This window comes from Grus americana, chromosome 18, assembly GCF_028858705.1.
Source record: "Grus americana isolate bGruAme1 chromosome 18, bGruAme1.mat, whole genome shotgun sequence".
Taxonomy (NCBI): domain Eukaryota; kingdom Metazoa; phylum Chordata; class Aves; order Gruiformes; family Gruidae; genus Grus; species Grus americana.
The window spans coordinates 13,996,145-14,010,376 of record NC_072869.1 but is presented as its reverse complement, the minus strand read 5'-3'; the positions used below and the strand labels follow the sequence as shown (position 1 = coordinate 14,010,376).

At 41.1% G+C, this 14,232-nt stretch overlaps 2 protein-coding genes across 7 annotated transcripts in view; one reads left to right on the top strand and one right to left on the bottom strand.

Annotated features, from left to right (window-relative positions):
* Positions 1 to 14,232, top strand: part of GLP2R (glucagon like peptide 2 receptor) — a 48,842-nt gene that overhangs the window by 20,166 nt on the left and 14,444 nt on the right. The window contains exons 8-11 of the mRNA XM_054846404.1: positions 3,388 to 3,448; positions 4,696 to 4,765; positions 8,858 to 8,946; positions 11,951 to 12,089. Of these exons, the coding sequence (XP_054702379.1) occupies positions 3,388 to 3,448; positions 4,696 to 4,765; positions 8,858 to 8,946; positions 11,951 to 12,089 (359 nt within the window). The remainder of the gene's footprint in view (positions 1 to 3,387; positions 3,449 to 4,695; positions 4,766 to 8,857; positions 8,947 to 11,950; positions 12,090 to 14,232) is intronic.
* The window catches only part of GAS7 (growth arrest specific 7), a 144,657-nt gene continuing 134,506 nt past the window's right edge, over positions 4,082 to 14,232 (bottom strand). For 2 of the 6 annotated variants that reach the window (XM_054846412.1, XM_054846413.1), the window contains exon 14: positions 4,082 to 4,594. In XM_054846412.1, the coding sequence (XP_054702387.1) occupies positions 4,466 to 4,594 (129 nt within the window). In that variant the 3' untranslated portion in view covers positions 4,082 to 4,465. The remainder of the gene's footprint in view (positions 4,595 to 14,232) is intronic. The other 4 variants (XM_054846406.1, XM_054846410.1, XM_054846405.1 and 1 more) reach the window with 4 other exon arrangements.

Below are 14,232 nucleotides of genomic sequence, written 5' to 3'. Positions count from 1 at the left end.
TCTAACAGATTGCTCAGCACCTCACACCTCTTAGTTCTTTAAAGACCAGATAATGCTACCATATCTCCAGAAGTTAAGAAATTCAGGTTGTTTTAGTCTAGGCTTGTGAGAAACTGAGGAGTTCTGACACCCTGATGATAAATGCAGAGCAGAGCCTTCACTACTGATCAACATGACAATAATTTAATAACATGGAAAGAGCTGAGAATACAGAACAAGGATTAAAGAGAGATGATTGCAGTGGGAACACACACTTTCAGAAATCCATTCATGCATACAAAGCAAGTGCTGTAGCCTTGAGAAAGTTTCATTTCTCATGTTTAAAACAAAAAGTTTGATCTATTGTTTAAATCAAACTATTTCATTGTATAGCATAACCTGACATTTTGACATCAGATCAGAAAGGAGCTTCAGGAAAAATTGCATTTAATTGAGGAAACATGTACAATGGAGAAAGGCATGTTTGATTGCATACTTGGAAAAAAAGTTATTTTTTTCACACGTGAAACAGAAGTATTGATCTTCAAGTTAAGTTGGAGTTTAACTTCAGCAAGTTAACATTGTAAACAATGTGATGGAAGTCAGTATTTAATACCTTTGAAGAAGTGATAAGGAAAGCCTAAACAAACTAGTCATTGATCATTTGGAACACGGTACCTCAAAGTCAATACTAGATACTCAAATGCAGTTCTTCCAGGTTCCAAGGTAGATATGAAATTCCACGTGTGAAATCTTTTTTCACCAAATCCACTCACACATTTAAGCTGAGAAGGACATGTATATGTATATGCCAGTATACTTCCGCTCAGATTTGGTGGCTAAACCTAAGTACATATGGCAACATCTCTGTCAAGGATAATGTTTTGTCAGGACAAATACAAAACAGAAACTGGGATATTCAGGTATTGCATTTTGGTACCTGGATAGAAATTTGCTGGTTAGAATTGTCTCAGAAAATTGGTCTTATCCCAAAACAGGTCTAGTTTCTCAGAGTAAAGGATCTTGATATAAAAGAACATAAAATACATTCCTATACACTTCTGTGCACTGATGAGTCAGTGATGAGTCCCAAATATTCTGGACCAACTTCCTTATGTTTATAGGGAAATCAAATAGTTAATATTTAAAAAAAATAAAACTTTCCTGATTATCTAACTACGAAGTCAAGTTCCATATGATTAAAACAGAATTCTTTATTTTCTCATCCTCATGCTGTCTCTCAACCTCTGTCACTCCTCTGCTCCCCCATATGATTTATGCAGTATTCATTGAGTGCTCTGAGTGGTGTTTTCATATCAGACTTCCTATGGGTTCTTAGAATCTGGTAATGTTTAAATCTTTAGTTTAGTTTACCTAATGGAGGAGGGGATCCATTTTATCTCACCTTTATCTAGGTCAAAATTAGGGAACTAATATCAAGACTCTCTCTAGAACCAAAGAAAGAGGGCAAGTACCTTTGAAGAGTGAATTATTTCAATGTTTAAGAGAAGTGGGATATTATCTTAACCCTTTCATGCATATCTAGATATAGTCATATTGAAACTCATCTTATTTCCTACAACATCTTTTTCTCTGGTCTTACCTGTATTTATCCACTATGCTGCTGAGAAAACTATTTTTCAGGCTTGCAGTTTTGAACATGCTATCCCACCTTTGGCATCCCTCCTTTTCCTCTTTTGCTTCTTCCTCATCAGACTAACTACTTACCTTCACTTTCACACACATTCCTATCCTTCTTCATCTATTAAAAGTTTCTGTCAAAGCATAACACCACACTTCATTGTCCATTGCCAAGCCTCTGGGATTTTTCCTCTGATGCACCTTACACTTTAAAGGGTCCTTCTCACCATCCATGCCTTGATTTCTCTGTTGCTTCTCACATTTCTCTTTAAAGATCCCTTGTGCTAGATTAATGTGGCAGTATTAGCATATAGGCTGCTGACACACCAAGACCACTGTTTTCACGCTAGTTAGTGTTGTCTCTTTGCTTCCTCACTCTTCCCACCTCTCTAAATCCATTTGTTGCTTTGAACACCAGCTCACTGGAACAGGGACTAATAATTTTCTTTATTGTTCAAACCGCAGTAGGACAAATCTGTTAAGAAATTTGCTCACTACCGTAAGAGTATAAATAATAATGATCATCTCCCTGTCGGTCCCTTGCCATTGCTCTCATACCTGTATCATAGTCACCGATTTCCCAAAGGCCTTTTCCCACTAATTAGCTTAATTTGTTATTTATATTTATTAGAGTTACTGCTAAGATGGGACATCTGGCACCTCTCTTAGAGACATTTGTAGTACTGCTGCTGCTGAGCCATGCTTGCACCTGCTGAGACACAACTTCCCCAGCTACTGCCCAGGAACTGCACTAGATAACATCATCTCATCCTGCTGGGTATCATCTTTCCCCACGGGACAACCTCATATTCCCATGGACATGTAGCGCCCTTCCCAAGTGGTGCATGCCCTGATTGTTCTCTCAGACCCACTTGTTGCACCAATGCCATCTCCCAACCAAGTGAGACCCTTTCTATCTCTTTCTCCATTTTATCTACTCAGAGGTCTATTATCTCTGAGAGTATTGTTCTTCTGGCCCTTTCCCTCTATTGACACACTCCAGCTCTCCCCATGATCTTAGCTAGTGCCCCAGAATCCTGACTAGATCCTTTTCTGGTCCCAGTGACCCACATCTCCTTTCCTTTCTTCCACACCCACCAGAAAATCTGTGTGGTGTTGGGCTGAGAATCCAGTCAAATGCCTGCCTTTTGTAGTTCATGTGCCTTGTGCTTATGATTGAAGCTTGTGCCTGCACATTTGTAGACCACTGAAATAGCGTAGTAATCTTTATTTCAGGGGTTTTTTTTCAGTCTGCAGTCTGTGATCTCCAGGAGAGGGTGCAAAAACAGGGGAATGGGGACCACAGATTATCTTTAAGGGGTCCAGGAAAGGTAAGCCAGGAAAACAAGCTTTTGTCAGTTGTTTTAATTAACTGGACAGAGTTCCATGCCTCCACTGAAAACTTTTTAAGGTTCGACAGATAAAAATGTCAACAACTGGTGCCTTAGGTAGTCTGTGAGGCCTCAAGTACCAATTATTTTGAATTCTCAGGATCAGGAATTTGGAAGATTTGGACAGGTTAGCAGTGTATGTGTCTGTATATATATGTATATATCAGTTTGAAAATGCAAGATTTAACTATACAATGAAATTTCATTTTGTATTTCTACTACAAATGGGAAAAGCCAAGATCAGGTTGATTTTTGTACAATTCTAAATAGAAGATTGAAAAGCATATGTCTTTGCACCGTGCACTACTGTAACGTATCTGTGTTTTGTATGAACCATTCTCCAAGCTTGGCTCTAATTGACTCCTTTTCTTTTCAGTTGTTCCTATCCTGTTCGTGGGCCCTTGGGGAATAAGCAGATCGAAACTGGAGAACACAGGGTAAATTACTAAAAAAAAATGTGCCTTAGAAAACTGGCTTTCTGTTTGCTGGAAGCCCTTGACAGTAATTGACACAGGTATTGACTACAAGATTATATTAAGATTATATAGCACCTATTAATATTTGTTACATTTTCTAGGTTAATTTTAGCACTTTTACATGAAACTCTAGATTTAGGATTTTACATTAAATTCTAGGAATTCTCAAATTTACTTATGCATAAATCAAGAAGTAGAATGAACATTCACTGTTCCTGAAATGAAAGCTATTGCATCCAGTATTCATCCACTTACATGAAGCAAATTGTCAGCACAAACAGCTTCATGGAAAGTATCTTGTTAGTAAGAAAAGGAGACCAGTGCTTTCCTTGGAGAGCATTTGCACTTTCAGTTTAATTAGTATTCACTGCCATTTTTGAAAAAAAAAAAAAATGTTATGGAGGATAATGACAAAAACTGATATTCACTAAAAGTTGATATTAAATGAATGTGTTCAGTATTCAGTGAATTAATCAGTAAGAGTAACTTGAACTAGTAAGCATCGGATTTCCAGTCTTCTGATCTTCAGTGATGCTGTTAATGGCATCACAGAGACTTTGGGGTTTATGTATGATTTTTCTTGTTCCCCTTTTTTATTCATGGTTCCTAGAGAGTTTTGTTTGGAACACCAATATAGTTATTAAGCAATCACATCAGAAACCAAATCACTGTTATAATCCCATAGAGTTAGATGTTATATAGACCATAAATGACAAGCCAAGATTCTATGGAGTTTCAGGCTAATTAGCAAGAAGGAGCTTAGGACAAATTAGAAGGTTAGAGCAGGAGTAAAATAGAAAGCTTCAAGGAAAAAGTACGCATATTTTTTAGCAGGTCAAGAACCATGGCCACAATTCATAGTTTACCCATTTCAAGTTTCCAGTTTCAGATAGATAAATTTGAGTAGGATGAATTCAATTATGAAGGTTTGGTGGCATGTACAGTTGTGTGGATCCAAAGACTGAGTTTGCCAGATAGTTATGAAGTGTGCAGTCCAGGGAAACCTCTCAACATTCTGGTGGAAAGATCTTCAGAATAAATACAATTACAGCTGTTGGTGAGACTCTTCCTAGTTTTTTTTCTAGTTCCATTTCTGCTGAGTGTGACCTGAAAAAGTTGAACTCTGTCAACTTACTTTTGAAATATATACAGAGGGTTTTTTTCTATGAAAATATAATTACTTAATTATACTTTAAATTGTTCTTCAGGTGCTGGGCAACAAATGAACATATGGGAATCTGGTGGATCATCCGAGGACCAATGTTATTTTCCATTGCAGTAAGAATTATTTCATCTGTTCTTCATACCATGCAAAAGTGTGATTGTCTTTTGTGACCCTCTCTCCAAATCTAATCCAATTCTTGGATTATAAAAGATGAGACAGAAAAAATTGTAAATGAGGTTTCTTACTGTGGGCAGATGGGCATAGCTACCTTTCTATTTATCTACAAACAACAAAGATTTCTGTGTCAGCCTCTCAAAACACTGCTGTTTATCTGTGCAGTGAATTCTGCATAGAACCTTCTATATCAAAGATGTATCCTTTTTCTTCTCATATTTTTTACTTCTCATATTTTTATCCTCATTTTGTCAGTGAGCATGTTACTTAGGAGAGTGCTACCATGTGGTGAGCACCACTAGAAAGCCCCAAATTGTCTATAGAAGATGGAAAATAAGAAGATGCACATGGAAGATAAGGAGGTGATTGGTGAAAGCCAACATGGCTTCACTAAGGGCAAATCATGCCTGACAAACTTAGTGGCCTTCTATGATGGCAATACAGTGTCGGTGGACAAGGGAAGGGGAACTGACGTCATCTACCTGGACTTGTGCAAGGCATTTGACACTGTCCTGCACAACATCCTTGTCTCTAAATTGGAGAGACATGGATTCGATGGATGGACCACTCGGTGGATAAGGAATTGGCTGGATGGTCACACTCAAAGAGTTGTGGTCAACGGCTCAATGTCCAAGTGGAGAACAGTGACGAGTGGCGTTCCTCGGGGTCGGTACTGGGACCGGCACTGTTCAACATCTTTGTCGGCGTCATGGGCAGTGGGATCGAGTGCACCCTCAGCAAGTTTGCCGACGACACCAAGCTGTGTGGTATGGTCGACACACTGGAGGGAAGGGATGCCATCCAGAGGGACCTTGACAGGCTGGAGAGGTGGGCCCGTGCGAACTGCATGAAGTTCAGCATGGCCAAGGGCAAGGTCCTGCACGTGGGACGGGGCAATCCCAAGCACGACTATAGGCTGGGCAAGGAATGGATTGAAAGCAGCCCTGAGGAGAAGGACTTGGGGGTATTGATTGATGGGAAGCTCAACACGAGTCGGCAGTGTGCGCTTGCAGCCCAGAAAGCCAACCGTGTCCTGGGCTGCATCAAAAGAGGTGTGACCAGCAGGTTGAGGGAGGGGATCCTGCCCCTCTACTCCACTCTTGTGAAACCGCACCTGGAGTACTGCGTCCAGCTCTGGGGGCCCCAGTACAGGAGAGACATTGAGCTGTTGGAGCGAGTCCAGAGGAGGGCCATGAAGCTGATCAGAGGGCTGGAGCACCTGTCCTGTGAGGACAGGCTGAGAGAGTTGGGATTGTTCAGCCTGGAGAAAAGGCAGCTCCGGGGAGATCTAATTGCGGCTTACCAGTATCTGAAGGGGGCCTACAGGAAAGCTGGCGAGGGAGTGTTTATCAGGGAGTGTAGTGAGAGGACAAGGGGTAATGGGTTTAAGCTGAAGGAGGATCGATTGAGATTAGATGTAAGAAAGAAATTCGTTACTGTGGGAGTGGTGAGGTAGTGGCACAGGTTGCCCAGAGAGGCTGTGGAGGCCCCATCCCTGGAAGTGTTTAAGACCCAGTTGGAAGAGGCTTTGGGCAATGTGGTCTAGTGGAGGCTGTCCCTGCCTATGGCAGGGGGATTGGAACTAGATGATCTTTAAGGTCCCTTCCAACCCAAACCATTCTATGATATGATTCTATGATCTTATGATAACAAGGATGCAGAGAAATAGCAACAGAAGTACTCATGGTTATGGGTAAAAAACATTCACCTACTGAAAAAAAAAAAAAAACCACCCAGCATGGCATAACAAGACTTAGTTATGATTTTTTTTCTAAACAAATGCAAAAAAGTGTACACCTGAAACACAACAATAATGAAGAGATGGAAATAGCATGCTCAAAACAACTCATGAGGACATGATTATAAACAGAATTTTGATAGGTGGTACTATGGTGTGTGTCCAGAATACCTTATATTCTCATGATGTCAGCAAGGCATAAGGGTTAGAGGAGCAAGTGAGTTAGCTAGACAGATAGCAAATGTTGTAGAGATGTATTTTACTCATGCAAATGTGTATGTGGAGTACAAGAAGGACTGCTCAAAGTGTAATATTGAGGAATTGATGCATTCAATGCATCCGTTGGAAAGGAGGGTATTGGTTTCTGTCACACTGGAGAAAAGATGTGGAAATTAAAAGTTTAGAGAAGAAATAATGGACTTTGTTTTGCTGCTGCTGAGTTCCGAGAGAACTGTGTGAGAGAGGAAGTGGGCATAGTTGGGACTGAGCTGTGAAACAGAGAAACACACTTAGTATCTATCCATCAAATAATTAGAAGGACAATGGAGGACTCTCTATCAAAAAATACAAAAATTAAAAAAAAAAAAAGAATTGCAGTAAAGACAAGAACCAGAAAAGAAAGCAAAAAGGCCTGAGACAAGGCAAAAGCCAAAAAAGAGCATTAAGAAAGACAGAAACTGTCCTAAAACTGAGGGAAAGGTCAAGATGGATGTAGTCCAGACCTGAGGGGATCTGAACCAATTTCTTTCTGGATATGTCTAATTCTGAAAGAAGACTCAATCATCAGTTTATTTTGGGGGGGCTGGAGCAGAAAATACACAGCTAGTGGAAAACGACCAGCAGAAACAAATAATAGTATTTCTGTTACATCGAAGAGATCAAGTGTTTTGCTTTTGTTGTAAGAATATTAAGTTTACTGGTGTTAGTATGCTCAACCCAGAACAAGTCCCCTCAATAACAAGAAATTAAACACACCTAATAGGCAGGAATGCATTTGGAAGTAATTTGAAGACAAGCACTTGGATGGAGACAGTAATTTAAAAAATACCTTTTAATTAAGCTATTTCTGCAGAATTTCCTTTTAGCCAGTGACTCAATAGGGCATAATCTTTGCTGGTGTAAATCAGTGCAAAGAACTGAGGAAGTGAACTACTGTTTTTAGCAAGAGAAGTAACTTCAAGATTGCGTGTTACATCAAGAACACAGCACTTTATTACTCCTCTCTGTTGAGCACTTGAGAGAGCCCATTTGGAATACTATATCCATTTTTAAGATATTAACATACTGGACACAGCCCAGCAGAGGCCATCAAGACTATTGGGACCTAGAGCACATAATGTACAAGAAAAGGCTGAGAGAACTGGGTTTGTTCAAACTTAAGAAGAGAAGACTAACAGGGGATCCGATTACTGTCTTCAGTAGCAATAACAATGGGGGCATTATGGGGCCAGGATGGCACAGCAATTTTTTTTTCATTATTATTATTTTTAAAGGTAATAATATCCACTTATCACCCTGTGATGTTTTAAAGAGACATCTGTGCACATTTGGGGAGAACAGCATGAAAAGTGTTTGATTCTTTACACAGAACAAGAACTAAGATTCCAACAGTAATACCTACACATCAAAAGAAGGCAAGAAAAGTAGTCTTGAATAATTGTCCATCCCCAAAATGAGGAAGCAGGTTTTGCGTTAAAATTAAAATGTAATTTTGTGCTGGAAGATCATGTTGCATAATGTATATGTAAATGAGGCTGAATAAGACAATGCAACCTTAGTAACATTTTTGAATAGGACTTTTGGTTTGTGGAAGTGAAATAGTTAACACCTCTTAGGCATTTGCAGACCTCATTAGAAAAGAAATACTTGCAGATTGGTCTTGGCCAAGTCAGCATAATTTAATTAACCATGAAGTGAATTATTCGTAAAAGAATGCCCAGGGCTTCCTCGTCTGGCTGTCTAGAGCGTCTTTATCTGAAGAACTGCAATCACTGCTGGTTTTTACCACATCCTGCTTACCTGTCATGATTTGGTGAAGAGTTGTATAACCTAAAGGTATATAAACTCAGTTAACTTCTCATTTGGAGAGATTTGATGCCAGCACAGTCTGTCTGTGCTCTCTACTGCAGCGGTGGTAATAACCTGCTTCTGTTCCAACCTGATCACAACTGCATTCCGATTATTCAGTGACAGGTTTTAAAAGTGTTTAATATCAATTTTACATTTATTTAATAGCTATACTAGTAGTGTCATAGCATTTACTGTAAATAACCCATATGTATTTTCTTTCAAGGTTAACTTTGGCATCTTCTTAAAAATTCTCAGGATGCTGATTTCCAAACTAAAAGCTCAGCAAATGAGCTTTCATGACTACAAATACAGGTATGTAATAAATAACAAAGAAGTCCTAGCTGGCTTTTTTTTTTAACTCACAATATCAGAAGGTTGCCCATTTGCCCTTGCAGATTATTCATTTACCTACTACCACCAGGTGTAACAGATATTCAGAGTATGATATAGGAAAGCCATCTGGGGAAAGAGGCTCCACAAACATTTTCTTACCCGAGAGGTAAAGGCAGGTCAGTACCTGTGTGCTGAGTATTATGGGCATTTTCTCAAGGATTTTGCAATGGGGTAGGATCTCTGCTCTCAGGCATCCTAGCTGTACACCTGTGGCCTCTACTGCTATGACACATTTTTTCCTTGAGTGTAACAAAAAGCCATCAAAAAAAGGGGAAACATAACCCCCATTTTTAAGAAGGGTAAAAAGGAAGACCCAGGGAACTACAGGCCAGTCAGTCTCACCTCCATGCCTGGCACGATTATGGAGCAGATACTCCTGGAGACTATGCTCAGGCATAAGGAAGATAAGGAGGTGATTGGTGACAGCCAACATGGCTTCACTAAGGGCAAATCATGCCTGACAAACTTAGTGGCCTTCTATGATGGCAATACAGTGTCGGTGGACAAGGGAAGGGGAACTGACGTCATCTACCTGGACTTGTGCAAGGCATTTGACACTGTCCTGCACAACATCCTTGTCTCTAAATTGGAGAGACATGGATTCGATGGATGGACCACTCGGTGGATAAGGAATTGGCTGGATGGTTGCACTCAAAGAGTTGTGGTCAACGGCTCAATGTCCAAGTGGAGAACAGTGACGAGTGGCGTTCCTCGGGGTCGGTACTGGGACCGGCACTGTTCAACATCTTTGTCGGCGTCATGGGCAGTGGGATCGAGTGCACCCTCAGCAAGTTTGCCGACGACACCAAGCTGTGTGGTATGGTCGACACACTGGAGGGAAGGGATGCCATCCAGAGGGACCTTGACAGGCTGGAGAGGTGGGCCCGTGCGAACTGCATGAAGTTCAGCATGGCCAAGGGCAAGGTCCTGCACGTGGGACGGGGCAATCCCAAGCACGACTATAGGCTGGGCAAGGAATGGATTGAAAGCAGCCCTGAGGAGAAGGACTTGGGGGTATTGATTGATGAGAAGCTCAACACGAGTCGGCAGTGTGCGCTTGCAGCCCAGAAAGCCAACCGTGTCCTGGGCTGCATCAAAAGAGGTGTGACCAGCAGGTTGAGGGAGGGGATCCTGCCCCTCTACTCCACTCTTGTGAAACCGCACCTGGAGTACTGCGTCCAGCTCTGGGGGCCCCAGTACAGGAGAGACATTGAGCTGTTGGAGCGAGTCCAGAGGAGGGCCATGAAGCTGATCAGAGGGCTGGAGCACCTGTCCTGTGAGGACAGGCTGAGAGAGTTGGGATTGTTCAGCCTGGAGAAAAGGCGGCTCCGGGGAGATCTAATTGCGGCTTACCAGTATCTGAAGGGGGCCTACAGGAAAGCTGGCGAGGGAGTGTTTATCAGGGAGTGTAGTGAGAGGACAAGGGGTAATGGGTTTAAGCTGAAGGAGGGTCGATTGAGATTAGATGTAAGAAAGAAATTCGTTACTGTGGGAGTGGTGAGGTAGTGGCACAGGTTGCCCAGAGAGGCTGTGGAGGCCCCATCCCTGGAAGTGTTTAAGACCCAGTTGGAAGAGGCTTTGGGCAATGTGGTCTAGTGGAGGCTGTCCCTGCCTATGGCAGGGGGATTGGAACTAGATGATCTTTAAGGTCCCTTCCAACCCAAACCATTCTATGATATGATTCTATGAAAAGGAAGTGTAGAAGATTTGTGGGACATTCCTAAGTGACATTAGGATTTCTAATCCACCTTTTGACTCAAGAATATTCCTAGCCTTCTTGTAAACCCAAATGAGAACATTATCCTTAGCCTCTTGCAGGCCCTGGTATGGGCTCTCTTGGCCAGAGTCTCAATGGTACACCATGTCTTATGTAAAATCCTGGAGTTGGCCTTTGCACAAACAGCTTCTGACATTGTGGGAATAGCAAGGGCAGGCTGCTCTGCAAGGATCTAAGAGTACAGTGAAAACTGCACTTAAATCAATGGAGACACGAGGATTTGTTAATAGCTTTCCACATCCCAGTTCTTTCCAGTTCTTAGTATCTTTAATCAAAGCATTGTACATCCCTGTCTGCTACTACAGTTCTGCCTTACCAAGATGAATGATTTGTCTAACAGGACTGGGCAGGGGGAGGGGGAATGGAAATTCCACTACTAACTTCCTATTAAATTCCAGTATTAAATCTGTAACAAGAACTGCATTTTTGTTTTCCTTCAACATTCAAGTTCTAAAAGATCTCAGGTATGTTCTCCAGATTGATATAGGAAGATTGTTGTGAAGATAGTCACAGACAGCAGTGCTTGTATTTAACATTGCCTAATGTTTTGGATTATATTCTCTTTACTACTGCTTATAATTTTGCTAAACTTTCAAAGATTCAAGCTATTTCTCACATTGCTAGTCTCCCTCAGAAATCACTTTCTTTTGAGATCTCTTCTTTCATCCATGCAAACATGTTCCTAGACTTGTTAAAGAAGATTATTTTCCATAAAAATTATTCTGGTTGCATTTTTTTATAAAGTAGACTACTGCTGATAGTACCACAGAAACTTTCTATGCAACTACATAGTTTTCAGTGGTGAAAGGAAGGTCTAAGAATCCTGTGAACAGATCACTCATATTTAGCTATGTAAATAATTTTGCTACCTAGCAGCATAAGTTTGATGATAGTGGCCTTCCTGTTCAATTTCTTGTCCCTAACCTTTCACCTTAAACCCAAAGCTAAGATTCCCTCCTGTACAGACTTTTCTGATAGTGTGCTCTGAAATTTGTTATCTGGGAATTTGTCCTCAAAATCACAAAATTACTAATACCATTTCAGATATTGAGGGAATGTTTCTGGTATCATTTCTATGCAGCCGAATTTTTAAATTTTGCATCAAGGATGTTCAAAAATACTATAATCCAACATCTTCTTTTTAAGATTGGCAAGATCTACACTTGTTCTGATTCCATTGTTGGGGATCCATGAATTTGTATTTGCCTTCATCACTGATGAACAGATGGAAGGACTTTCAAGACATATAAGACTTTTCATTCAGCTGACAATGAGCTCATTTCATGTAAGTACTGTTTTGCAAGTACTCTTTTTTAGGGGTCATAGATTCACATATATATGTTGCTAACCTATAGATACCACAGGTATACAGTATTCTTATTTAATATTATGCTCCAACCTATAATGTCTCCAAATACACTTTTACAGTGACAAGGTAAAAATTTCACAAGCTGTGTATTCAAAATATGGTAGTCCAAAAGACCAAAAAAGGAGTCTGACATCTTTAGAAACAGTGTGTACTGTGTTCTCTGGTAATGGGTGACAGTTTGTCAGAGATCCCTGTTCTGAAAAGAGGATTAAAGTGGTTTCTTTAAAATATGTGTTTCACATAAGTTAATTACTAAGACACATTGGATGTCTTTTTTTAACAAGATTTTCAGGTGATCTGTTGACTTTGCAGTCACACTGAGGAGACAATTGGTTCCAGACTCATCTTTTTCAGTGCATAGTACATGTCCAGCATACTTCACCACAATAACCTTGTTGTCGTGCCACTGCACAAACAAAAACCAATCAAGACTCTTTGCACCAGAAGATAAAAGGATTAGCTTCACTTTAGCTTGGTCAGTTGGGGCAGCCAGTTCATGACTGACACATCACTGGCACAGCCTGTGGGGCAGTCCTTACCTTTTAGGACTTTTTCCAAGAGGAGATGAACGTAGACTACATGGCATTTGGGGCATTTTGATGAAAGGAGATACAGATCTGAATACTGTGAGAACAACAAGCAGAGTTAAAACCTTTACTGTGAGGAGAAGAATGTGAAGGATAAACAGGAACCGCTTTGTGTGTGGTTCCGGCCTGGAGGACACACTGTGGGTACACCTACGAGACTAATGCCCTTGAGCAAGTGCATTGAAGACATGTCTTGTACAAGAACTTTGTCAGGGCCATGACTCACCTGAGTTGTGTGCTGTTCAGCAGTTGTAACAGAGGTACTTCCATGAAAGCCTAGAGAAAAACTCAAATGCATTTTTTATGCTCAAACCACACCATTTCAGGCCTCCATAGTTCACATATAGGCATCAAAGATGTGAACTATAGGCATCTGAAATGCCCTTTTGGAGACCTCAATTTGGGGCTTCTGTCTCTTTCATGGGTGTCGTGGTTTAGCCCCAGCTGGCAGCTGAGCATCACGCGGCTGCTCGCTCACCCCTCTTCCCCAGTGGGATGGGGAGGAGAATCAGAATAAAAAGGTAAAAATCATGTGTTTGGATAAGGACAGTTTACTGGGACAGCAAAGGAAAAGGAAAATAGCAGTACTTATCACAGAATATACAAAGCAGGTGATACACAATGCAATTTCTCACCCGATGACCTGACAACCTTATATGACTACACACTCAGACCATCCTGGACCTGTGCCGCCTCTCCTCAACTAGCCCCCTTTTATGCTGAGCATGACATCATATGGTATGGAATACCTCCTTGGCTAGTTTGAGTCACCTGTCCTGGCTGTGTCCCCTCCCAGCTTCTGGTGAAAAGTAACTCTGTCCTAGCTGAAACCAGGATATTGGATTTACGTATAAATTCAACTAAGTACTTAATGCATTCAGAAACGAAATATTGAAAACCCCCATGAATTCAGTGAACAGGCACCAATAAAAAATTTCACTTTTGCACACTATACCCCTGATTAGTGCACTCCTCTGGGACACGGAGACAACACAGGCCTCAGCTAGGAGATGATTTAACCTGTTCCAGGGAAGTGCCCAATAAGGCTTATGCAGCACCATTTCCTCCTGCCCAAAGCTGTGTAAACCAGCAACCAAAGATGCAAAATGACCTAAGACAAAGGAGGATGAAAGAGAATCTGAATCTGTGGCTTAGCAGTTAGAGCAGCTGGCTGGGAAAGGGATGCTTTGAGGCCTTGGCACCTGCTCCTGAATGTTGATACCATTTACATTAAATAACTATAGATTTAAAAAGGTAAGAGAAAATTAAACTAATCAGAGTAGCAAGGAGTAGAACATCTCAGTGCTTGCCTTACTCATCCTTTGCTTCCACTCACAGCCTTGTGAGACATGGCAGTAGTTGGAAACTAACCTACCTTGATTCAAGACAAGGTGCAGATATGGGCATGGCTTTGCCTGTGGTGAGGCATTAGGTATTTCTTGTACTTCCAGGTTATAGAGAAAAATATGGGA